The sequence below is a fragment of the Mesoplodon densirostris genome, chromosome 4 (assembly GCF_025265405.1).
Source record: "Mesoplodon densirostris isolate mMesDen1 chromosome 4, mMesDen1 primary haplotype, whole genome shotgun sequence".
NCBI classification, from domain to species: domain Eukaryota; kingdom Metazoa; phylum Chordata; class Mammalia; order Artiodactyla; family Ziphiidae; genus Mesoplodon; species Mesoplodon densirostris.
The window spans coordinates 170,335,827-170,363,704 of NC_082664.1; the positions used below are offsets into that span (position 1 = coordinate 170,335,827).

At 41.8% G+C, this 27,878-nt stretch overlaps 1 protein-coding gene across 2 annotated transcripts in view; it reads right to left on the reverse strand.

The window, feature by feature from the left end:
* NEBL (nebulette) overlaps nt 1–27,878 on the reverse strand; it is a 348,466-nt gene that overhangs the window by 214,041 nt on the left and 106,547 nt on the right. For both annotated transcript variants that reach the window (XM_060095442.1, XM_060095443.1), the window contains exon 3: nt 8,182–8,266. In XM_060095442.1, the coding sequence (XP_059951425.1) occupies nt 8,182–8,266 (85 nt within the window). The remainder of the gene's footprint in view (nt 1–8,181; nt 8,267–27,878) is intronic.

Genomic DNA, 27,878 nt, shown 5'->3' on the forward strand with positions numbered 1-27,878 from the left:
AGATTGTTTGTTTCATTAAAAATAGGATAGGAGGGCTTCCCTGGTGGCGCAGTGGTTGAGAGTCTGCCTGCCGATGCAGGGGACGCGGGTTCGTGCCCCGGTCTGGGAGGACCCCGCGTGCCGCGGAGCGGCTGGGCCCGTGAGCCATGGCCGCTGGGCCTGCGCGTCCGGAGCCTGTGCTCCGCAACGGGAGAGGCCACAGCAGTGAGAGGCCCGCGTACAGCAAAAACAACAACAACAACAACAACAAAAAATAGGATAGGAACCTTGGTTTCACTATTCTTCACATCTTTAGTTTAAGTAAGAATGTGAAATTTGGTATATTTAGTTCCTTGGGGTCTAGAAGTACTGCATGCTTAGGAAGCTAAATCTGTAGCTGAAGAGGCTTGTTAAATTTCCCTTAGAAGATATTTGCAGATTATAGATTCCCTTGAAATAAAGACAATTTCATATAAATAGGAACTCAGAGTGTCAGTCAAATGGAGCTTTGACTTCCCTACTAGTTAGGCTCAAATGTGTGTTACCTTAATTTCTGATTTTCTATCATCCTCATCCTTGACTTCACCAGAAATCGAGAGGTGAGGAGGGATGAAGGAAGGGAGGGAAATTCTAATTGCTGTCCTCACCCTTTAAAAAGTACAACCAATATTTTCGGAAGCTTAAGTAGAGATCTCATTTCAGAACACAACACAGTGATTGCTGCAAATGGAAGCTTTTTTAAAGAATGAAGCCATCATAGTCATCTTTCTGCACAGAATTTCTCGAGCCAGTTTCCATCTGAACAAGGCCCGTGTAGAACTCCGGCAGGAGGTCCTCCTGAAGACAGCGGATGCTATAAGCAAAGTTCTGAGATAACATGAAACAATAACTAGACCAAATAATTTCTGGCAAAAGAAAACACAGGTACTTGACAGGAGTTGAAAGATTCAGCGCACTAATCAGACCTACTGTGTGCTGCTGGCTACCACCAAGAGGACTTTTCTGAATCCGATACTGCACTATAAGTTTGGTTTCGTGGCCTGATTCCATGCTGAGGCAGTGACCTCGGAGGGAAGCAAGGGTGAAGCGCCGGACCCAGGCCCACGTTCCCTCATTCTCTCCTCCAACTCGTCTGACCTCGGTGGCCTCTCCCCGTCCTCGCGCTCGCTGGGCCCCTGCTGGCATCCCTGACGAAGCCTCTGGCTGGTGCCCTCACGGTGTCTTCTCCCCCGGCTCAGAAGGGCAGCTCTCGCCGAGGTCCCACCACTCCTCCCTGCCGCGCACCACCCCTGGCTCCCGGAGCCCATTCTTCCTCGGTGGCACTGCCCCTGCCAGCTCCTCAGCGCGCACCCTCAGCACCCCTCTACTGCCCCTACTGCGCCGGGATGTCTGACCCCTTCTGCGCCACATGAGGGACTAAACTCCGGTTCTCTCCCTGCCCGCAGGCACACCGTGGGGCTGGCAGGGGCCGGCAGGATGCCTCGTGCGGTGGTCGTCTCTGCTTCTCGCTGCTCTCCACCAACCTGCCATGCCTCCCCCATCTTCCCAACGAGAGACTTCCACTGGAAGAGACGGGGGAGGGGCACGTTTCAGTCTCTGATTTTCTCCTGCCTTTTTTCTACAAGTTACCATGGCCAGAAGGAAGGATAGGCGTCCCCTTCACCCGGGACCATATTCCCTCCTTCTCAAAGTGGGGTTCACTCTTCTCCCTCCTCTAGAGCCGTAAGTGTGAGGTGGTAAAGCAGAACATGATTTATAGACGAGAAAGATGAAAAACACATTGATTTCATATTTTTAAAATAGTCTCCTCATCACAGCTGTTATATCCATGACCCCAGAGCCACAAAATTGATAGGCTATATATTCAAGTGCCTGATTAAAAGGACGAGTAATCTGGCTGTGGCCCACAGAATAATAACAAGTAGCCCACGGCCTGTCCACCCAGAGTACAGCACCTCCACCCTCGACCACCGGCTGCGGGCACCATGGGCAGGGAGGCAGGATGAGCCAGGAGGGCACCAAAGAACCACTCTGCTGGGACTCTGAGAACAGATGGAAAGAATATGGGTCATTTCAGAAGGGTGAGAGGTAGAAAACCAGGCCCCTGTGATGAAAGGCTCTAAAACTCCATCATGACACAGCAAATCGAAACATCTTGGTTATTTTGCTGTCTGTCACTCCTGACATATTTGCCGCTTACATCATTTTATCCAGAAGTAAAACAGAAAAACAACCTGACTTGTGGGAGATGGTGGGGGTTAGAGTTAACATCTGCACAGCATGTTCTGTTCCCTGAAAGAAATGTGCCACATCAAGTGAATTAATATTTCTCCTTTGAAGTACTTATTCACATTCAGCCCTTCCTATATGTGAAACATAATCTCTCATCATTTTCACTGCCTCAAAACCTTGAAAAGAAACATGCTGAAGCTTCTCCCTGTGAACTTTTACCTTTACATACATGAGAAAGCGCTTATTGTGAGAAATAAGAAGCATCACCCTAGGATCAAAATACGGCATCAAATGGTGAAAAATCAAAAGATGGGAACTATAAAGCTGCCAAAATTAGGTTCAAAGAAGATGGAAAATTAAAAAGCAAATATGAAAGCCTTCTTGTCCGAGATCAGCGGAATATAAGAATTACCAACGAAAACTATCTGGAGAGACAGTCTTCCTGTTTAGAAGTATGAGGTTGTCGCATGAGATAAGGGACAGTAAGAGGACCCAGCAAGGAGCAAAGAATCGTCAGCTAAGACCAGGAAATCGGAAAAAAAAAAAGGATATGCATTTAGAAATGGGATCCACAGCTGGGCAGGATGCAGCAGGCCACTCTGAGATCCCATTATGTACCTGCCTGCAGAAAAGCACTCAGGCCTCCAACTCTCTGAAAATGTTTTTAAACATAATTAAGATACACACAGCTCTCTCTCTGCAGCTCTTGTCACAGTTGCAATTTTGCCTATGTTCGTTAATCTTTTATTATCGCCCTCTCCCCCACTAGACCATAAATCCCCTGAGAATGAAGGTTTATATGATTTTGCTCACTACAGCATCTCCCATATCTAGCACAGAATTTGGCATATCACGGGCGCTGGGTGGCAAATGAAATTCAGGTCAACTTTATGATCGGGTTGGGGCCTCTGGGGTGAGATTTGACACATACACAGAGGATGCTCTCCAAAGGAGCTTTCCAGTCATCTTTAGACAATTACTGATGTTCCCTAGTCGTGGATCTGTTGCTTTGAAGGAAGTCAGTCCTCAGTGATACCCTATTAAAAAGCAACTGCCACCTGAGAGGAGTCCTGCTTTAGGTAATAACTGAACACCATACTGGCTGGTTAGATGACAGAGAACAGAGAGAAAAAACCTCTGAAAATGGAAGACAGAATGAGGAAAAACAGAAAGTTACCCAGGGCAAGCCAGAAAGGGAACGCTGGTCACAGCCCCACCTCCTTGACTGTCCAGAGATTTACATTAGACATGTGTCTTCATTCCTCCCGCAGAGATGTGTAACTATTCTGCTTCCCTATAAAAGAACCACGTCAACGTCTCACCTTACTACTGTCATATATCCTGTTCCCTGTGCGCCATGTTTTTTATGCCCCCAGAGAAACATGGAAGATTAAAAAAGAAGTAACATAGATTACAGAACGAACACGCAAGATTCCAGAATAATCTGTATTCGATCCATCATAATTTTCAATGTCATCTTATCAGCACTCATAAATCATACACACTCCATTTAAGAACCCAGGGAGCCCCAATTCTCCATTATTTTCGGCAGGATTGCAAACAGCAAAGCCAAACACATAAACGACCAAGTGGGAAAGTTAGCTAACCTTTTGTCTTTCAGCAGTGCTTTTCAGAACTCTCCCCTACAGAGGCCCAAGGCTTCCTAAGACATTCATCCCAAGGCCCTAGAGGGGGAGAATGGGGAGAAGCAGGGGGAACATGAGAGGGGGGTTTGCACCTCCTCCCCTTGCTAAAGCTACAACGGCCCTGTTTTTGCTCTCTTTTCTATGAAGGCTTCCCTTCAAGATTCCATTTGAAGAACAATTTCCCCAGCTTTATGAAGTCCACAGACTCCTGATGTAAAGTACTCAAAGCATCTGTGCCTTTTCTGCCACAGCCTGAAAAAAAGAAACACTTGCTACGACATCATGTGAAAATAGTAAGTTTAATATATTTCTCTCCTGGGCTTCCCTGGTGGCGCAGTGGTTGAGAGTCCGCCTGCCGATGCAGGGGACACGGGTTCGTGCCCCGGTCCGGGAAGATCCCACATGCCGCGGAGCGGCTGGGCCCGTGAGCCATGGCCGCTGAGCCTGCGCGTCCGGAGCCTGTGCTCCGCAACGGGAGAGGCCACAACAGTGAAAGGCCCGCGTACCGCAAAAAAAAAAAAAAAAATTTCTCTCCTAAGGGGGTTTTCACCTCACTTAAGTTTTTTAAGTTTAGGGACTGCCCAACTTACAAAGAGTTTGTGTTCCAGAAGTTTAGTTTACTAGGCAAGGCGCTGGAACTCAAGGCTCACCTCCCCACAAAAACAAGGACATCACGGTGGTCCCAACGCATGCAGTGAAAGGCGGATGCCCCACGGATGAAGTACAATGTTACTAATACCACTAGAAGGAAAAGTCTCCACTTTTGCCCATTACGGTATGGGTCACTGTGGGCCAGTGGGGGCACCTAACCTCCAGTTATGCTATTTCTTTGAAGCAGTTCATCCTGTGATATGTGATGGAAAGGGAGCTAGTGACGAAGGAATGCTTCCCCTCCCCGCCTTGTCTGCAGAGTTCCAGAGCCATCCACAGCCAGCACGGTCAGTGACTGCCCAAGTGGACAGGCACCAATTATTTGCAAGCTGGATAATGCCTGTAAGCCACCGCCTATCACCAGTTCTGAAAAGCTAACTCATGGTTTCCTTGTTTATTCTCCGGTATTTTGTATCATTTTATTATGACAATCGGCACCTAATATAGATCCCCAAAAAGCTTGAGAGGATCTAACACTCAGGCCAAAAAAAAAAAAAAGTGCTGGCCATGTTCATAAGCCTCTGAAAAAGAAAGAGACCGAGACAAAGAGAAAAAAGGAAAAGATAACAATATGTAACCATAAATAGGTTCAGTCCTAGGTTGGACTGAAAATTTGTTTTTGTTTTCCCTTCATTTTGGCTCATTTGGTAAGCTAATGAACTAAAAGAAAAAATAGAAGTTTTAACCAAACAATTCTAAAGGATTTCAGAATTTCAAAACTTGGAGTAATGAAGAGATTTGGCTCATTTAGCATCACAGGTTATCCAAACAAGTAAATAAAATGCTAATAGTCAATCTTCCACCAAAACTGTTGAGCTGTTCAGAATTCTTGGTATCAAAACTCAAAGGGAATGCTCTACCACAGAATCAAATCATTTAATATGCTAACATTAAATGATTTGCCAGTAATGAATACTACCATTAGGGTAGATATCTTTCCATGTCTTTGCAAAGGTAGAAACACTCTAGAAGTATTTTAATCGCTCATGAAGAAGGAGAAGGAGAAAAAGGAGGAGGAGGGAAAAGAGAAGAAGGAGGAGGGGAGGGAGGGGAGAGAGAGGACTTCTTCCTATGTGTGACTTTTGCACTTTATGGGAAATTCTACCTTTACATACACTGCCCTATTGGCTTGTACTGAAAGTATCCGCTTACACATCTCCTTTTCTAGGTGCTCTCTGAGTAATGTGACCAGAGTTCTGGTTGAGATTGTGGACACTTGGGGCTCACAGATCCAGGTTCTATTCCAAGTTCAATTCCTTGCTAAGTTTGAAAGGGTGAGTTCTCTAAACTCTCTAAAGGTTGAATGCTTCATCTAAATAGGGATAATAATAAATACCTGTCTCATAGGGCTGTTTGAGAGGAAATGAAATAGTACATGTAAAATTATGTGCCCTGAATACAGCAAGATTGACGATAATGATGATGATGGTGATGCTTTTCCCTCCCCCAACACCTAGCACAATTCCTTGTACATAGTAAGTAGTCAACACGTGTTTCTTGAATTGAGTTGAATTTCCCCATGCCATCTGTCTGATGAAGTCCTACATTTTCTTTCTGAAGGAGATGATTTTTGAGCAAAATTTTACAGAAAATCTGATGCCTTCACCTGACCACTGCTTGGAGACCCCATAGCGCTTTGTGCCCCTCTATGAACTCCTATCCCACAAGCCCAGAACTGTGTGTGTGCTCTGTCTTCTGAAGTTTGCAGCTTGCTACCTACCTGAGGGAGAATAAAATCAGCCTTTCATGAAACAGTGAGCTCCTTTTTTCTTTGCCTTTCCAGAGGTCAGGCGTGTGGTAGGAAAACAATAAATGCTTGTTCCTGGACCAAGTAGACGACACCTATAACCACTAACTGAACCCAAAGGGAGCGGTGTGCTCTCTAAAGGAAGGAGATAAGGGTTCATATCAGATCCTCTGTCAACCTTCAAGGCTCCACTCAGACCCCCCCCCCCGCCAGCATGAAGCATAACCAGACCAACCCATACTCGCCCCCCCATTTCTGAGTCCTTATTTTACATTAAACATAGTTGCTCGAGGTTGGGGGGTGGTATGTTAGTCCTGTTTCCTCAGACACCCCGTGAACTCTGTGAAGAGAGGATTAACTAATTATAAATTCTATTGCACAGAACAAGGACATGTAACAGGCAGGAAACAAATATTTGATTGCTTGATTTAGTTCTGTTTTCCAATGTGCTCGAAGTACTTCTCCAGAATTACCTAATTAATCCTAACTTGATGAGAAGAAAGGCATATTGGAGCTGCACAGACGGGAGCCAAGTCCTGGCACCCTCCGCGGTGTGAATGAGCAAGGGGTGTTCTTGCTGGCTCTGCCATAGTGCCTCTCTTTGGCCGGCACTCAATTTTTTGAACTAATAGCTTAGCACACGGAAAATTAGCATTTTACATAAACCGAAAACTAACTGCCGACCAAGTCTTCATGGCGTTGTTAACCAACAGGAAACCCTACTCGGAGTTTTTTTCCTCTAATTAAGTGGACTGAGAAGTGGTCCCAAGTCCTCCAGAAAGAGGATGGAGGGAACTACCATCTCCCCTGCGATCAGATAAACCCGCGTGGAAATAATTAGATCCGCTGCAACTGAGAGCTGACTACTCTCATTACGAACAGCTACAACTGACATTTCCAAAGAGTGTTAGCTAGACACCTCCCTCCTTCACAGAGTTTGCTCTTCTCCCGTTTTCCCATCAAGGATTCTCAGGGACCACGGTACTCATAATCGGCCTCCACAGTCATACGGTCTTTTTTTAACTTTTCAAAATGCTTTCACACCTGACTACCTATTGGACACCTGCAGCCACCCTCAAGACAGGTAGACAAGATCAGATAGACCGTCTCACTTTACACCAGCACAAAGAATCCCAGTGGCTGGCCCAAGGCCACAACCAATGAACAGTGGAAGGGGGACCTCAACTCAGCCTTCCCTCCCCGGTCCTCAGTGTTATTTTACCTCGCCGCTGACCAGTGGGCTGCCACGTGGCTGCTCAGCGCCGTCCTACACCGTGGCCAGCAAGATAACTTCTCTGAAACGGAGCACCCTAGGTTTCTCAAGAAGAGACGGGGTGTCCCTGACGAAAACACTGTCATTCAAATCCCTAGTCTTAACTGATGTGTTTCGCCATATTGAAGGCACGTTTCCATCCAAAATGGTTGACTGGGAGCCAGTCATGGTGTTCTAATCTTTGTTCGTGCTGTCAGTGTGACATATGAAAGAAATATGAAGAAAGTGACAGGATGAAAACAAAGCTAGTGGCTGGTGTGAGATACACAGACAGGGTGTTAGCCCCACACTCACTGCAATTGGGTCAAGTTAACACCTCTTTTTTCCCCTACATATGCAGTGTGGAAAAGCTATTTATAAAATGTTTTTAAATATTTAGGACCAAATAAATCAATATTGTTGGGAAACACTTACTCTGACCAGAACTCATTTACTTGCCCTAGTCCCATGTGGATAACAGAACCGAGACTATCAGGATGATCCAAGACCGGGAATAAAACACATTCAGCACTTCTGCCTGGACTGCCCACCCAGGCCTGCTTTCAGGCTGCACACCGGCTGGTGACCTGGCACGAACAGTACGAGGACCAAAGAGCAGCCTTGGGAATAATATTTAGAACGAATGTAACGAAAATAGGTCTTTCAGAAATTACCTGACTTTGCAATTCACTTTGCTGTTTCAGGCGGAGATTTTCAGGTGTATCTGCCACCGTGGTGAAGGACTGCTTTGGGTAGTGTCTGTGGAGAAATTTTTTTAAAGAACATAATTAAAATACTGTGACACAAAACAATACTTTAACACCAGTTGTTTTATTCTTCCCTTCTGTCCCAATGGAAGAGGTGTCTCTCCTCTTAGCCAAGGTCACCTCTCTGTTATTATTCTGGGTCTCAAGCCCTCCTCCATTCTCATGAACCTCTATGACCCACTTATCCCCACTGTCTCCCAAAATTTCAAGGAATTTTGGGAGGAAACAGGACTAACATACCACCCCCCAAACGCTTCTCTATTCTGTGAGCTACATCCAGTCAGCATCCAAGCACACTCAAGGCTCCCCTGACTTCTATCTCTCCCTCCACCCACACTATTCTAGCATGAGGTCCTAGAGTCTGTTCTCTCCTTCAGCCAAACTTGCTTACAAAGAGGACTAAGCTCACTGTCTCTGCTCATCTCTTCCAGCTCTCTCCTCAATGCTATGCATTCTAGCTCCTGTTTCCAGACGTTTCTCTGGTTAAAGCTGTAATGGCTTCCTGCAGCACAGAGGATCCAACAGACATCTTTTGGGCTTCCTCTTGCTTAGCCTCTCCTCCATCCTCTTCCTCGGTGTCTTTGTCCCCACACGCTCCTGGCCAGCTTCTCCCCTTCTAGCTGTTCCTCCTCTGTCTCCTGGGGGCTCCTCTCTGCCCATCCTCCTTCAGGGTTCTAACAGGCTTTCTTCTCTTCTCAGCGTACGCCTGGGTGATCGCCGGGGTGATCTCACTCGTTCCCACAGCTTTGGGTACCCCTTCTATGCATGCTGATCACTTCTAAATCTACATCTCTAGCCCAGCTTTCCCTCCTGAATTTCAGAGCCACTGGCATTTCCACTTGTGCATACCCCATATTCACCACACATTCAGTCTGAAATCCAACAGTCCATCATCCCACCACAATCCCACCACGACTTCCTCCCCGTGTATTCTCTTTCATTAATTAGTGCCCAGTTGCCCACACCAGAAACCTGGGAGCAATCTTGACTCTGCACACATCTAATCAGTCCATCACCAAGTCTACTGATTTTATCTCCTAAACGTGTCTTGATTATATTTACTTCTCTCCATCTCCACTGCATTTTTTCATTTTAGGCCACGTTTATCGTTTAGGTAAATACAACACTTGCCAGTCTTGCCCTCCTAATCCAACTCGCCAAAGCAAACTTTCCACAATGCCAACCTGATCACCTGACTCCTCTGAGTAAAACCTTTCCATGGCTTCCCATTGATCCAAGAAAAAAAGTCCAGCCTCCTGTCCCCCAAGGCCCCCACGATGAGCCTTCTGCACACTTCTCGCTCACATCCATGCTCTGGCTGAGAAGTTCACCCTTCTCTTTCCCACCTCTTCCCCTGCATGCTTTTCCCTGGCCTGGAACACCCCACTTCTCTGGCTAACTCCCCTTTATCTCTTAGGTATCGCCTTCGATTTCACTTTCTCCAGGAAGCCTTTCTGGTCTCGCAAATGTGTCCTAGGATGTACTTTCTGTCCCATTATAATTTTTTTCATATTCATTTGTATGTTCCTATTGACACGTCTCTGTCTCACAGTACAAGGAAAGTTCTGCGTGGCCGCAAGAACAGGCTATCTTGTCCCTTGTCAGAGCACATTCAGCACCTACCAGCATCTGGCTCATATGACTTCAATAAATATTTGTGGAAAGAAGAATAGAAGGGAGGGAGGGAGGAGGGTAGGAGAAAGAGGAGAGAGAAGGAGCCATATGACCACAGTGCATGTCAGGCTACAGAAAGCTTCATTACATCATACATAATGACATATATGCTAACACACAAGCCCTCCTGGTGGTGAAGTGATGGCATCTACTCCCACGCGTGGTTAAGAACACCAGCGACTGCCTCTGCTCCCCATGCCCAGCTGGCACGGAGGGTACATCTCTGGCTGCTGTGACTCTATCACCACAAAAGCTGTGGAGCTCAGAGCCGTCCCTCCAAGAGCCCCCACTCCCTGTTTCCTTCTCCGTGGCCCCTCTCCTTGGTGATGTCCACCTTCCAAATCTTCCTGTGGTTTCTCAGAAGTCCTCTAAGCCTCACTATTTCACCATAATTTTCTTGCCTTCTTAGAGCAGATACAAACCTAATTTAAATTTTTTCATGATAACTCAAGGTCATCTAAATAGACATTATCAGATCATGATACAAAGCAGTAGTGCTTTCACAGTTTACAAAGGTTGGAATGGCCTAAATCCCATGAGATCGTTGCACTTTTATGTCTGTTGGACCGGCAAAGAGATCATTTCTCACACACAGCAGTTGGCCTTGCACAGCCTTCTTCCCTTCTGGTTTCCTTCTTCTATCCCAGGGTAAGCAACTAGAGAGTAGTCACGTTTAGTGAAATGCTGGTAAAACTAGAGTTACTGGTTCAAGTGAGGAAGCTGTAATAGGCAAGGTGTCTCCCTCTCCGTATCCTGAAGTCATAGACTTCGTGTCAGCCACACACTATGGGGGCTACTTCTTTTTCTTTTTAAGTTATTGAAGTATAGTGGACTTACAACATTATATTACTTTCAAGTGTACAACACAGTGATTCGATATTTTTATAGATTACTTGGGGGCTACTTCTGAACTGTGCTCCAAACAGGTGAAGCTGGACAGACAACTTCAGTGTGTTTCAGAATGTTTGCAACTCAATCTTGGAGAGCTGAACTTCACTGGACTTTAAAATGTACCCATTATGTATGTACTGGTATACTTTAAAGCTAAAATAACAAATCAGCACTTTTTTCTTTCAAAATACATTCTGTGGAATAAACTTTCACAGAGATTTTCAGGATTTCCACAATGTTTAATTCAAAAATGTTATGCAGGTATTTTAACTACTTTTGAAACTGTAATTAAAATCTACTCTCAAACATGTTACAGAAAGTTTAACCCGTTGAGACTGTACTATACTAACTTGCAGGTTAACTCAGTTTAGGGGCAGACTTTGAGGGGATAACCTTCTCCTGCCATTTACGTTTAATTAAAAATTATGTTTACGGGCCTCCCTGGTGGCGCAGTGGTTGAGAGTCCGCCTGCCGATGCAGGGGATACGGGTTCATGCCCCGATCTGGGAGGATCCCATATGCCGCGGAGCAGCTGGGCCCGTGAGCCATGGCCGCTGGGCCTGCGCATCCGGAGCCTGTGCTCCGCAACGGGAGAGGCCACAACAGTGAGAGGCCCGCATACCGCAAAAAGAAAAAAAAAGAAAAAAAAAATTATGTTTAAAAGCTAAAAATTACATTTTAAATTAAACATAAATTAAATATTAAACAGAATTTTTAAGTAAACATAATTTTAAAATTAAACAGAATTTTTAATTAAACAGCATTCTAAGATGGAAAACTGAACTGTTGGGGGGGTGGACATTCAATTTGCAATTGCTTCTCTGTATGTACATGAACTTGGCCCACACCAGGCAAAAACAACGTCTACTTGGATACTAACAAAACTTCACTTGCCACTCATATCTCCCATTTTAAAGTTATCATTTCATGAAAATAATCTATTCCCACCATTTGATTTTATAACACAAAAAGGTGATAGATTTGAACTTACAAAATACATGCATATAAATAAAACACCACTTTAACACATTTGATATTGGGAACCCATACTAAGTTCTATTTGGAACAAGGTTTTACACTGAAAAGAAAAACAAATTGAAAAGCTTCTGCTTTTTTCTTTCTTTCTTTCTTTTTAGAGGACATACTCTGCTCACCTGACGGCCAAAGCAACAAACTTACTGACATGCTGAGCAATTATATTGAGGACTTAAACAGATTGTAATACTTTGCACTTTTTCCAATATCCTTCCCAATCCTAAAATTTAATGATTTTGTAATAATGGGTAACATAACTTTCTCTAAAGATGTGTAACAAGAAGGAACTATCCAAATTTTTGATCCAGAAGAAAAATTCAACTTTGTATTAATAACCACAATAAAAAATGCCAAGAAAAGGAAGAATTCATATCTGAAACTACTAGGAGTCATGAGCACTACAACGGATTAAAATCTAAGGCTTTGGGGACCAAAGTTATCTTCAGAGCTAGCAAAATTCAAGTGAAGGACTTCCCTGGTGGTGCAGTGGTTAAGAATCCGCCTGCCAGGCTTCCCTGGTGGCGCAGTGGTTGAGAGTCCGCCTGCCGATGCAGGGAACACGGGTTCGTGCCCCGGTCCGGGAAGGTCTCACATGCTGCGGAGCAGCTGGGCCCATGAGCCATGGCCACTGAGCCTGCGCGTCCGGAGCCTGTGCTCTGCAACAGGAGGGGCCACAACAGTGAGAGGCCCACGTACCGCAAAAAAAAAAAAAAAAAAAGAATCCGCCTGCCAATGCAGGGGACACGGGTTCGAGCCCTGGTCCAGGAAGATCCTACATGTCGCAGAACAACTAAGCCCGTGCGCCACAACTACTGAAGCCTGCACGCCTAGAGCCCGCGAGCCACAACTACTGAAACCCGCATGCCTAGAGCCCGTGCTCCGCAACAAGAGAAGCCATTGCAGTGAGAAGCCCACGCACCACAACAGTAGCCCCCGCTCACCGCAACTAGAGAAAGCCTACGTGCAGCAACAAAGACCCAACGCAGCCAAAATTAAATAAATAAATAAATTTATTTTAAAAATTCAAGTGAATAGGGTCTTGGGAAAAAGTGCCTAACAATCAAAAGAGAGTGGAATCGTCTCATGAGTTGGAACCATGAGACAGAGAAGTAGTAAATGTAATTACAGACGTGGCAGCACACACTATTTACATAAAAAATACTAATTACAACATCTGGAGAAACCTAATGAATTTTGCCAAACTGGACACATCTGAAAATCCTCGACTTCTCAATGTCATGTCCATGTAGCGATGTCCATCTAAACTAATCTGACGATATTCTGCTCTGAAGTCATAGTCTCAACTCCCACCCACTCACTGCCCCACCCATAAAAGAAAAACAGACCCAGAAATAAACTGAGGGCTCAGTGGTCCCTCACGGGATCAGAGGAACAGAGAAGCAAAGCATTTTAAAGCTAATTGACGGTACCATACAGTTAATTCTAGCTCTACACAAATACTGCATTTAAATAATTGTAGAAGGTCTTCCTAAAATAAAGGTCTTGAAAAGAAAGCTCCAGGAAAGATGATTTCTTCACTAGGCTTAGAGGAAGAAGGACATTTTCTCCTTGTCCATATTAGGGGACAGAACTTGGGGCATAAGGCACGGGGCATGAAAAACACATGTTCAAAAGGAATCAGGAAAAAAGTAAAAAGAAAAAACCCAAAAGGTGGGGTGGATAAATGGGTACATTAAAATATTTCCTGGATAATAAAATATAATCATGGAACTATGACAAATAACACATTGGGAGCTGGTGGAAAGATCTGAAGAATATCGTGAAATGTTTAAGCATCATAAACAGAAGCCTCTTAGCTGAAATATACAGGAATTGGATGAAGCGTATGTGTCAAGATTAGGCTGACAGCTGCAACAAATCCAGATTTCGATGAAATGCTACATTAAAGATAAATCAAAAGAGAAAGAATCAAGATAATCACAGAAGACGCAACTGAAACAGCAAAGTTAGGTCACAGAAAGAGGGTTTCCCAATTTTTTCATCTCTGTGAGATTCAGTTGACAAGAATATAGGAAAAGTTGTATGTAAACCAGGAGACCAGAGCTGGGGGTAGTGAGGAAGGCAGTGTAACAAGCAAATGGCAACCTCCACAGAGATAGTAATGAAACAGAACAGTATCAGAGAAGAGCAAGAATCCAGAAGCTCTCACTGTTTACCCAGAGCCCAGGGGTCACGAGAGCACTGGAGCCAAATGGCCTGGGTCTGGACGTGGCTTTTCCACCTACTGTGTGCCTTTGGCAGGTTTCTTAATCTCTCTGGCCTCAAGTTCCTCATCTGTGAAATCAACACAATGATAGCACTTCTTACGCTTGTTGCAAAATGAACACCTGTAAAGCATTTCAATCAGTGTCTGGCTCATCATAGGCACTCAATAAAATATCTATGATTAATAACAAAAAAATATTATGATTACTATTATTTCTACTATTACTTTCTCTTTGCTTTACTGCAAAGTGACTTAACCTCTGTGTCTCATTGCCTTCATTGCCTTCATCTATATAGCTTCTTGCTAGAAACACATGAAAGAGCTTTATAAATGGAAACCTACTATAAATGTGAGATATGAGTAAACCACTTAGATATATAAAGCTAAGATCGTTATGAATTTATTTATCGTAAACTCTGCAGTAATACAATGGTTCTCAACCACTGTCCCTGGAGGATAGCTAGCAACAGGCAACGTCAGGAGACATTTTTGGTTGTCACAACCGGGGGAGGTGGTGAGGAGACAGATGCTATTGGCATCCAGTGAGCAGAGGCCAGGGATGCTGCTAAACATCCTGCAGTGCACAGGACGGCCCCCACTCCAAAATATCCGCAGTGCTGAGGTTGCGGACCCTACATAATAGATCTCTAACATTATAAGAGGCCACTAATTTTAAGACTGCTAGCTGTTTCCAACTGCTAGCTGTTTCAAGATTTTCCAAGAGATCTTCCAGAAAAAGATCAGAGATCTTTTTTTTCATTCTCACCTGCCTGGCAAAGTCAAATGGCCTGCCATCTCCCTCTAATCCTGTGCCACACCGTGGGTCAGTGACTCCTGTCTGAGTCTCCTCCTCACCAGCACGTAAGTCTACCCACTCTCCCCAGTTTTTTGTTTCTCTGACCACTGTTACAGTGCTACTCAAGCTAGAAACTCTGAGAACAGAACTCAGGTGTCAGAAGCATTTGTTATTATATCATTATTTACTGATGGGCCCTGTGCAGAAAAGAGTAAATAGAGCAGGCCCAAATGCTCTATATGAAAAGCCAGCTTTCAAGGTTGGCCCTTGGCTAGTGTCTAAGAACTTGGATTCTGGGAGGGTTCCCACCACCATCCGTTGATAAGGGTGGAGCACTGTGCCTGAGCTGTTTGTACAAACAATAAGGTTGATGCAGAACACTTGCTCTCCTTCTGGGAGTCTGGAGTTTGGGTACATGCCAGGCAGAGGTACCTCTGTAAAGAGCCCCCGGTAAAAACCCTGGGAGCTGAGTCTCTAACGAGCTTGAGTGGTTGGCAACATGTGACGCGTGCTGTCACAGCTCATTGCTGGGGGAGCTAAGTGTGTCCTGTGTGACCTTCTGGGAGAGACCTCTGGAAGCCCATGCTTAGTTTCCTCTGGATTCTGCCCCATGCGCCTTTTCCCTTTGCTGGTTTTGCTTTGTATCTTTTTGCCGTAATAAATCATAGCCACAGGTATGACTCTAGGCTGAGTCCTGGGAGGCCTCCTAGAGAATCATCAAACCTGGGGGCAGTCTTGGGGACCTTAGGCCCTCTTCTGCCTAACAACTTACCATTCATGAAAGAGGAACTGTATTAACATTTTTAGTATATTATCTGCTTTAAGAAAATGCAACTTTATCTCTTAAGAACATTTAAAAGGCAAAAGTTCTGACCTCACGTTATTAAATTGACTCTTCAGTTCTGCCTTTCTGAGTCAGGTGAGCGCCTGATGACTTTTCTTTGGACCATCTTTTTATGCTCTGATTTTACCCAAGGAAGTAATTTTATCCAAGGGTCAAGGTCATAACTATATTGGATAGTGGGGAGACAACAGAAGGTTTGAACACAATTTTAAGTATCTCCCAAATTAGAACAACTCCATTTTGTAGCAATAATGATTGTTTCACATCATTCAAAATTATCTTTAGGGCCTCCCTGGTGGCGCAGTGGTTGAGAGTCCGCCTGCCGACGCAGGGGATACGGGTTCGTGCCCCGGTCTGGGAGGATCCCATGTGCCGCGGAGCGGCTGGGCCCGTGAGCCATGGCCGCTGAGCCTGCGCGTCCGGAGCCTGTGCTCCGCAGCGGGAGAGGCCACAGCAGTGAGAGGCCCGCGTACGACAAAAAAAAAAAAAAAAAAAAATTATCTTTAAAAAGTGAAAAATAAAACATTTTAAAATAACCAGGCCCTGAGAGAGATTACCACCACCAGGGTCGTCTATGAAGCTACTTATAAAGGATGCAATTCAGCAAAAAAGGAAATAATTCCAGAAGGACAAGCTAAAATGCAAAAAGGAATGGTAAGCAAATAAAATGCTAAATGCAATGCACCACACACATGCATACGCATACACACACCCACATACACACAACATTGTATGGAAAAAGACAAAGCTAAAACATCTGATAGTAGAATGAGAAGGTAGCATGAAAATAAAGCATTCTAAGGTCCTTCTGTTCTTCATGAGAAAGGTTAAGACATGACTGAATTTTAAACTGTGCTTAAATAAATGTGATAAAATTCTAAGGGTAACAACAAAGAATGGAAATATAACACATAAATTCAAATCCTATAAAAGGGAAAAATCAATTTTTTTTAAAGTGCCAAAACTCAAACTCAATAAAATTAAGAAAAAGAAAGAGAATAGAAACAAAAAGCGTAGAATAAACGAGACAAATAGAAATTTAACAGTTGGGAGAAACAATTCAATAATCACAAAAATGTAAATGGGTTACATCTGCTAGCTAAAAGATCAATATATAGTCATATTTTTTAACTCCACTATAAAATAGCTATATTAAAATGAGACAAAATATACTTTTAAAGTAAAGGCATTATTAAGAATAGAGACACTATACAGTGATGAAGGCTCAAGTCACCAAAAAAGCATCATGTTAAATGTAGATTTTTAAAAATATGTGTGTGTATATATGTATGCACATATATATAAGGAGAGAGGGAGAAAGAGAGAGAGAGAGAGATTGTGTGCACGTGCGTGCAACATTGCCGACAGGGAAAACTGGCATATTCACCAATATGGTGAGAGATTTCAACACCCCTCTCCCATTTATCGCTGGGTCAAGCAAACAGACACAAAATGAATAAATATATAAAATATGTGAAATACAGAATTTGTGACAATAACACTAGTAATGTCTCTCCACGGGGCAGTATTCAACCTATCTAATAAGCAGCATATCATGAACACCCACCAATCAAAAGGGGTCTCAGAGCCGGCCTGGCCATGAACCACTGTCAGGACTCACCAGTGTGGACTGAGGACCACCAGTCTGCCTCCAAGGCAGGAAAAAGCAGGATGCCAACGTGTGCCATATGGAATGACAGCAGAATCATGAAAAGAAATGAAACTGTCTCAGTTGTAATATCAACTCTTCATACGTGTATCCGGCCCCATCGTTTACAGCCTCCCTGAGGTTGGCTGCTTTGGAGCCCAGATGTAGTAAGAAAAGGAAACAGCATGAAACTGGGGTGGGGACAGATGCAGGATGAGAAGGGAGGGGAAGAGAGAAAGAGAGGAAGACTTTAACCCAGGCTGGCATCTGCCATCACACACTAAACATGAGAAACAACTGCTAGATCTCCATGAAGAAAACGCATCCAGCAGGAGGGGCCCAAGGAGCCCCGTGCTCTGAACAGAAAAGTTTCTAACGGCAAAGGAGCAACAGGGACAAACGCAGCATGAGGACACACAGGCCAGGCACGGCTTTTTTTTTTTTTTTTTTTTTTCTTTTTCTTTTTGTGGTATGCGGGCCTCTCACTGTTGTGGCCTCTCCCGTTGCGGAGCACAGGCTCCGGACGCGCAGGCCCAGCGGCCATGGCTCACGGGCCCAGCCGCTCCGCGGCATATGGGATCCTCCCAGACCGGGGCACGAACCCGTATCCCCTGCATCGGCAGGCGGACTCTTAACCACTGCGCCACCAGGGAGGCCCCAGGCACGGCTTTGAAGACTAGATCAAATCAGACCTACTCATGAAGGGATAGGGTCTCAGGGATGGTGAGATGGAGCTGCTTCAGACAGAAATATGAACTGGTACATTTATATCTACAATGTGCTGTGCTCCTTCCAAAACTAAAATGTTAACAGATTTGTTTAAGGAAGACCTCCTCCATGGCCGAAAAAATCTGAACTGAAGCCAGCTCCAAACTGCCACGGGCCTTCCTTTGTAAATGCTTTTGCTGCCTAAGCACACTTTGCCAGACACATCAGGGAGTTTCTCCTACCATTTTCTTTCCCACCTGGAAATCTCACAGGGTCTGAACACCCAAAGCCACGCACTGGGCTTCTTTACCTGGTTCTTCAAGGGCAAAGCATATAGGCGCTCACATTCCTAGTCTCCATTTATACTTCTTTCTCCAAAAGAATATCCTAAAACTCACGTTCATTGTATTGGAAGGTTTTTGTTTGTTAAAGAGCAATAATAGAAAATGGCATATTACGTAAGAGAAGCAGAAAACCTGCAAGTTTTTTTCCTTTGAATAAAAGTTCCTGGGAAATTCCATAACTATTAATAATTTGCAAAAACCATCCTACTTTGGTTATCCTTTCAGATGTGTAAAATTGTATAAATTAGGAAATTCTCATAGCAAATGTTTTAAGACCTAGATGATAACACTGAGTAAAAACAATTCCACGTTATTTCTACTAATATTCCAGTGTGAGTGCTGTCAGGGAAATTAACATCTAATGGGTAGAAGCATTTTAAGATAATATCTTTTTTACATATTGGGGTCAATCTGGGCATTTTCTACCTAACATAACTCCTTAAGTAAAAATTTGTTTGTGTATGATTAACACTATTCAACGTCAGCAAAAGACATATTATCATTTTACTCATGATATTCTTCCAGTATCTTCGAGTTTAACATGCTTCTTTCACTCTCTTGCTATGTCATTGATGTGATGTCTCTTCATAGATTTCTCTCCCCAGCTGTCATCTCGTTCTTAATTCTACCACTAATCTTCCCTGCAGCACCTCCATAAACAACTCCCATATAATGCCACTGGTTGCAAAGCATCAATTTTTATGATTTAAAAAAAGACGGTGAATTAGAGCAAGTAAATGGGGAGTGCTCTTCAGAAAGGAGGTTTACAAGAGCCGCTGGTAGATCACATAAAAGCGAAAAATGGATTATGGTAATGTACCTCCCGTACGTGAAATACAAGCCCAGCTGAAAGGAGGTACAGAAAGCAAACCCCTGGCTCTCTAAAGGGCAGTCAATAACCTAACGATTTACCAAATTCGCTTTCTGTCTGTAAGGGTCAAAAACTTGCCACCCTCTGGATTACTTCCTCGGCGGGACTCCATTGTAACCTCTATCGTGTGTTTACAAAAGAGGCCATGATCAAAGGGATTACACAGAAAACCAACCACACTATGAAATGCTTATCAGCTATTGGAACATGTCACCTAGATTTTGAATTACTCTGTAAAAGGTGAGTAATTAATACACACACACACACCCCAGATGCTGTTTAAGAAAAATATGAGCTGGTAGAGGAGAGTCTGTGCCCTATGCTGTTACTGACATTGACCGTGAGAATGTATAAACAGGGGCACACGTGCAGCTGGGCAGCTCTGTGATTCGTGCCCAGGAACCACCAAAAGGTGCTGGTGACTAGAGCCAAGAGAACACACGCAGATCTGGGACTCAAGTACCTGAGGCATTACCACAGTCTGAAAAATATTAAAAACAAAGTTCCTAGGAAAACAGAACATTAGAAACACAAGAAAGATTGCATTATCTTCCTTTGGTAAAAATAATAATAAACATAGTACCTATAGCAAATACTCAGTATCTGTAAAAATAATTACGTAAAGCTTAAAGAAAGAGGGGGAAGCATAATTCTATTTTTTAGAAAGACCTACGCAAACCTAAAAATGTGATATTATACCCAGCTGTGCATTTTTGGTAAAAATGTTATAGTCTCACAGAAAAATGTGTGGCCAAAAATCAAATCAAATAAATTGTGGGTAACTAAGAAGAAGAGCCACTACCACTGGCATATTGGTCTATACTTGGCCCATGTGTTACCACCCATGCTCAGGGCAGACATCACTAATTCACACCACTCCTCCTGAAGGGTCCAGAAAAGACCCAACGTTCTTCTCAACGTAGCACTGCAGGCAACCACCGCCAAACCTCCGGGACCACAGGCTAAATCTCCTTGCCCTCCACAGACTCTACTTATTTGACAATTTGCAGGTCAGTTGTTTCCTAACTTTACAGGCTATGAAAGTAATATCAAGAATCTAAAAGCTATTTAACCATCGGCCTCCACTATGCAATTAGCGATATATCCTGGTGGAGCAGGGGAAGACTTCAACATACTTCCATTTGTTCAGTGCTAAACTGTGTACAATAATTCATTTGATGTGGTTTCAGAATAGGCAGACTGGGGGAAAACAAAGGAAACTGTACCAAAATTAGCATCTTTTAGACCAGTGTGGGTTAGAGAAAAGGAACTCATAGAAGACAACATCACCAACTACTTAGGGTGTCCCTGCCTGTGCCCCTCTAAGCAAGTCACATTCCTTTCCTAGGTACCTCAGGCAGAGTCTAACCACAAAACAGATCAACTCTTCTTTAAATGTACTTTTTTCTGGCTATTGATTATACAATTAAACGAAAACACAATAGGCCTGTACTGCTGCTGTGGTCAGTGCCTTGGATGAAGAGAAGGATATGCAGGTTAATGGCACAGGGAGAAAAGAGGGACTTTGTGAAAGGTCTGAATGAAATGCTCCATTTTAAAAGGAAAATAGTTATTACCTTCAAAATTGTACGTATTCGCTTCAATATGTTTGACTCAAGTGGCAAACCAAGCACCTCCCACCCAAAGTCCAATGGAAATACTTTTTAAATGTACATAAACACATATATAATAAATACATATATAAACATACAGAGAGAGAGAGAGAGAGAGAGACAATGTTAGTTGTTTAAAAGCACTGACTGCAGAGAGGAAAAACTAAAGACACCTTAGTTGATAGTTGATGGATAGAGTCAAAACTGTTGACCAGATATAAGGGGGCTCTGGAAATGTCAGCAGGGTCCCCAGGCTATCTGAAAACCAGCCGGCTCCTTGGGCCCTTTCCCTTCTCCATTTACTCCCCATTCAGAGCATATTCCACTGGCAGGAGAGGTGGTCACCCAGGCAGGTATCATCAGTCTTATGGGCAAAAGTATGGCTTTGAAATTTTGAAGGAAAATAGTTTTATACCGTATCAAACCATGAGGACAAAAATATGACATTTTCAGTCAAGCCAACTCAAGTTTGCAACCTATGCACTCTATATTTTTTAAATATTAAAATAAGACAAAATAAGACATTTTCCGTAGTAACAAGAAATTTTAAGATACACCAAATTCAGTGGCAACTGAGAATGTGTTTTTAAAGCTCTGACTAGAGCCCACAGTAAGAAATGTGTCTTACCCCACAGCCCAGTACACAAAGTGTATATAAAATGGAAGTTTCCAAACAATATAGACATCTGTTCTGTCTGATGATCTCTAACATTTTTCTACTTTGTTCTAGTAGATTCCTTTTTTTTTCTTTAATGCTGGTCTCAGCCCACTAAATCAATGTCCTAATCCAGGAATGGGTCCAATTCGCAGTTTGAAAAACAGTGAACTCACAGAAGCAAAGCAAGAAAAAAATAAATTAAAAACCATAAAAAAATCTGAGGATCCACTGGACCTCCAAGTGTGGTATACTCTGTTGACTGGCAGGGTTTAAAGGCATAGGATGATGTGGCCAGGGAGGATTTTTGAAATGCCAACTGATTTTTTTTTCCTCCCAGTATTTCCCCTTCCATCTGCACAACCTCTCACTCACTCTGACTCCTTCCAGAGTTCACAGTCTCGTTGGGGGATGACAAGGAAGAAAGCAGAAAGGGCCGGCTAGTCCTTGCTTTTGTATCTCCTGACGCCTGAGACCATTAAGGAGTCTATGCTGATTGGCCCTTGAGAGGAAAAAAAATCACAGAGAAAGTGCCCTTAAGAGAGTATCACTCAGATGAAGAGGGGAGGGGAATAAAGAGAAGAGAGAGAGGAGACAGCAGGCATAGGCCTGGCTCAGAGCCCCAAGTCCGGGCAGAAAGGGCCATTGGCAGTCCCGAGAGTCAGTGGCCTATGGAGTCCGGAGACCACAGTGCCCTAGTATGTACTTCCATGCAGGACACAGAACCACTAGAACCAAGAAGGCTGTGGACAAAGGAACAAGAGACATCTCGGGTGACCTGTGTGAGCCTGGCCTTGAGAACCAGGTGATAAGGTCAAGATAAGGCCTCCTCCAAAGTCCTGGCAGCAAATCCCCAGTAATTTAGCCACAATCTTGGGGAAAGGGGGGTGAAATCCTACATTTACTTACCTTGGGTTTTCATCACCCCACCAGAATGAGGACTTGAGAGAAATTAAGTCGTTATAGGAAATTAAAGTTACATTTCTGGTACACTTTAGTTCAGGGCTGGGACATATCTCCTTCTTACTGAACCAAACCACATAGGTGTCTATTCTCCCAGGTAGATTATTTATACAACCTAACTTTCAATGCTGTTCTTATAAGATTTAATTTTGTAGGATCAATCTATAAACAAAGCACAGAAAACTTTAGTTAATGCATAAATGTAAATATTATAAAGCTTTTAATTGCTAAAATGGTAAATATCAATCAATAAACACAAAAACTTTTCCTCAATAATCTTAAAGAGTTTAAAGGGATCCTGAGAACTGCTGGTTCAAACTACTGTTAGTGAAATTTTGTCACTTTAAATCATAAATATGCCAATCAACAAAATTATCTACTGGACTGAAGTAAAAGTTACACATTAAAGAATTCTGGTTTTAGACTAGATTTTGCCTACCCATGAGTTCCAGGAATTTCAGACAGGGAAAATAATTTGAATGTTTTGCTCAATAAAAAAAAAACTTTAATGACTTTTCATCTGAATTTTCAGATTCTAAATTAGTGATGTTCAACTTAATATGATGGTGCTTATTAATTATTTGAAAATATTTCAATGGTTAATATTAAATAATTTAGGCTTAATTATCTTATTGATCATTTATTTTTAAAATAACTGATTTTTCCTCTTACCCCAAACCCCAAAACCCCCACTGCAGCCTCTATGTTCACTTGTCTTTTCTGGACTCTGAATAATTTGCCAGTTTCATTCTAAAGCTACAGATGCTTCCTGTATCAAAAGCTTACAAAGATACTCTGGCATCAGTACCACAATAGCATTGTGCAGACAGAATAAAGACAATGCTATCCTTTCCAATAAAACTGAGGGAAGATCCAGACTACATGGAAAAAGCCATGGAGAAAAAGGAGAATTTTTTATGTGAAAGAGAAACTTCTTTTACTAAAAATAAAATATACAATTTAAAAAGGTTATACTAATTGAGGTTATGGCCCCTTATTACCAACCTTCAGCTTATACATAAAATCATTTAGTTGACTCTTGAACAACACAAGTTTGAACTGCGTAGGTTCACTTATACACATATTTTTTTCAATAAATATATTGGAAAATTTTTGGAAATTTGCAACAACTTGAAAAAACTCATAGACTAACCACATCGCCTAGGAATATCAAAAAATTAAAAGTTAGGTATGTCATGAATGCATAAAATATATGTAGATACTATTCTATCCTTATACATGCATATGATCATATTTAATATAAAATTAATAATGTGTGCCTTTTCTTACTGTTTTATCACTTTGCTTTCAAAGAATTACAGTACCATACAGTATGCCTCTCTCTCTAAGTGGAGAAACTGCTTATCAGCCTATCATCTCAGGTAAGTGAGTTTTGTTTTTTTTAATGTAACGATGTTTCCAATACTGTGTTATGGATATGACTGTAACACTGTATGCCATAAAGATTTTATAATGGTTCATTCATTAGTGTATAGGCTAGGCTACTGTGAGCAATCCTATCGATGACACTGGGAGACCATAAAGCAATCATATTGCTGCTTCTTCATGAGCAATGCATGGATCAATGCTGTAGATAAATATGAATTTTTTTTCACATAATCTTTTCACTTTTGATGTCTAGTGTTGTAATACATACAACATCTACAGTGTTTTACATCATATAAGACCATATTGATGTAGGTACTGATAGACAATTCATCTTGTAAACAGATGACATAAACTTGCTGCATCAATAATACAGTACAGTACTATGAATGTATTTTTTCTTCCTTATGATTTTCTTAATAACATTTTCTTTTCTCTAGCTTACTTTATTTTAAGAATACAGTATATAATACATATAACATACAAAATACATTTACAAAATAACTGTTTATGTTATCATAGTTAACAGTAGGCTGTTAAGTAAAGTTGCTGGGGAGTCAAAGTCATACGCAGATTTTTCAACTGCACAGAGTACAGTGCCCCTAACCCTCGCATTGTTCAAGGGTCAACTGTAGTTTAAAATAACTAGAAGGGTACCTATAGAGAGAGCCATCCTGCATTCCCTTTACCATAAAAGATCAAACACTAATAACTGCTTAGCACTTAGTATAGTGTCAGGCATTACTCTAAGGACTTCTATTCAGTATCTCATTTAATCATCCCAACAACCCTATCCGGTAAGTACTCTTATCAAATAGCTAGTCAGTGTTGGACACAGAAATCTAACATAGGTCTGCCCCCACCAGTGGTCTGTGAACTGGAGCCATCTCATGCTAGCTTATCAGAGCCAATTATTAAATTTTCAGGAATGCTGTGGGCAAGCTGTTAAATACAGCCATTAAAAAAAATTAAATTATATAAACTTAGAGTTAAATAAATTATTATAATACAAGCAAAAGTAATACTCAAATCTCATCACTTCTTAATTATTTTACCACACGGTGTATTATTATCAATGTTCTTGGCATTATTTACATCTAATGTATTGTAAAGGAAAGTACTGTACAATGTATGCTATTGTGTATCTCTTCCGGACTCCATCTTCTGTGATGTCTGGTCCGTGGCTTGAAATTAACCATGGTGGGAGTCTTTTCACCACGGAAAATGGCAAATACTGCAAATCAGACTTTTTGTTCCCAGAGAGCCGGTTGTTAAACATTTACCAGCACACCCTCCAGACCACAAGCTCTTAACTCTGTAATTTTCTTTTCCACCTGATTAGCATTATACATTAATTTTTGTTTAACGAAAACAAATGGCTTTCAGACACGCTTTGCTTTTACTTAGAAAATTAAACCACATGAAAAGTAAAAGTAGTTCACTCCATTGAAGCATTTAATTAAGTTCTCAGAGGAAGACTTTGCCTTTCTGGTTCAAAAATAACATTTCCCAGGAAATAAAGGGGCGGGGGAGGGGGAGAGACTGCTCTGTAAACAAACAAGAAAGAAATATGTTTTCACCAATATCTTCCTACAACCTACTTATACCACTTCCGCTAAAGATTTAAATCTGACATAAGTAGTTATCTTTCCCGAATGTAGTAAAATTTGTATCTTAGAAAGGGTCTGAGATTATAGCTCAGCCGTACCCTTTCCTCACCACATACTACATCACCCTTCTGTCTGATGCTTCACATCCAACAGATGGTGGAGCCATTTTTTATGCTTTTCTTCTTTCAATAAAATGAAGCAACACCAACCAGTTGTCAGTCTACAAAAATACAGCACTTGACATTGACTAATTTAGAAGCAGCCTTGTCAGAATTTTGAAAGCCTGCAATCATAAAAATCCAAGATCTCCAAGTGTGCTTTCTATGCACAATGAACAAGATAATTATCTCCTTTCCTTGAATACTTAACTTTCCCATTTAGGAGGGACAGTTGCGAGATATCATTCTCCAAAATTTAATTTTCTCTTTAACAAAATAACATGCATGTGACTCATATCTGTGCATATAGACACACATACATGATTAAAGGAATTATTAATTTATTTATAAACTAGATTTTCTTTTTACTCAAAAAGAATTGTAGATGGGAATACTGTAGATGGAAATATTTTAATATCATCGTTTTTCCTACTGAGAGGGTTGCAAGTATTGTAACTGTCACTCCTCAGTAAAATATCTGCCAAGCCAGAACACTGAGGTCTCTCAAACCTTCATTCTTTCAACAACAAGTAATGATTAGGTATCTAATAACAATGTTGTTATATTTATTCAACACAGATGCATCAGGCTATGTAATCATATATATATATATATATATATATATATATATATATATATATATATGATGTATTTGCTTTCTATTATCACCTATCAAATATCATAAAATAAAAATAGTTGTCAAAGTTCAAGGTGGGAGGAAAGAATTGTAAAGTGAGTTATACGCACTCGACCCACTAGTCTATATCCACAACATAAGTACCACTACCTGAAGCTCCTTTCTACAGAACTGCTTTGAAACAAAGTAGGAAATGTCTTTAAACAGAAAGCTAAGGTTGGATAATATGACTGCTGACCAATGTTCCCTAAATAGGAATATAGATTCCATGGGGTGTTAGAAAATTATTGTTGAATATAAAGGGGTGGAGGGTACTCTGTCATCAGATACATTTGGATCGACAAAGTTAAACAGGATCTTTACTGCAGGACTGTTCAGATTTGGCCCTTGCTGGCCAGGAACATCTCACATAGTTGGTGTTCCTCAGATCAAATCCTGAGAAATGCTCATTTACGCAGCACCGTAGCCTAAGTATGTAGATTGGAAAGGATAGTTTAAAAGAATAGAAAATAAATTCACATAACTGTCCACAGATTCTTTCCTCAGCACTGAGATTTCCAGCTGGATACATTTGCTTTTGATTTTCTTTGAACGTGCTCTGCCTGATGGCTGGTTGGCCAACACCAATCCACCCTTTCAGGCCCTGTTCAAATGCCCCTGTTCCATAAACCCTTCTCTGATCTCCCAGCCGCACACTCAAAGCAGCTCTTGCGCAACTCACTTATGACACCCATTGTATTGGCATTTGTATACATCCCATCATCCCTAACTGCCTGTATGCTTCCTGGGGGGAGAGGAACTTGCAAAAACTATTGAATGAAAAAATGAGTGACTAAAAGACTGATTAACTGAAAGAATGATACAGTAAACAGCTCACTGGAAATGGAAGAAATAAAAAGGTATAACTGACCCAAAATAGACATCCTCAGAAGAATGTTAATTATAGAATACTTTGCTAAAATGGAAATTAAGCTTTTCTCTTCCAATATATCTGGATTCCTAAAGGCTTCCATAAATTGTTAAAATTAAAACTGTATCTTTAAAATTCTTTAAAATTATTACTTTTACTCTGCACCACTTGTTTAAAGTCAGTAACCTTCTTTATGGTTTCTGGATTGTAGGCAATACTACAGTAAATTAACAGAATCCAAAAATTTACACTCAGAAATTAAGTCTGACTGCTCAAGTATTGAACAAATCATAATTCGTAGGAAAATTCAATTTACACATTTAAAGAAATGTGCTTGTCTTTTTTCAGGTGTCAAATCCCAGTCTTGCAGCACGGACTGCTGAAAACTGAAAACCCACACCAAAATGCTATTAACGTCGGTCCTCACAAACCCAGAAGACACCAAAAAACACTGTGAATGTCCAACCTCTTAAAAAAAATAAATCCTCTTTGGCCAAGAAATAAAGGCAGACATGTGACTTCTCATTTGCTTCCTGCTTTTTAAATTTTTGGATTCTTTAGTGCCAGGTTATAACCTAATTTTAAGATTTTTATCATTTTCTACTTTATTTTAATAATTAAAGAGGAAATGTCC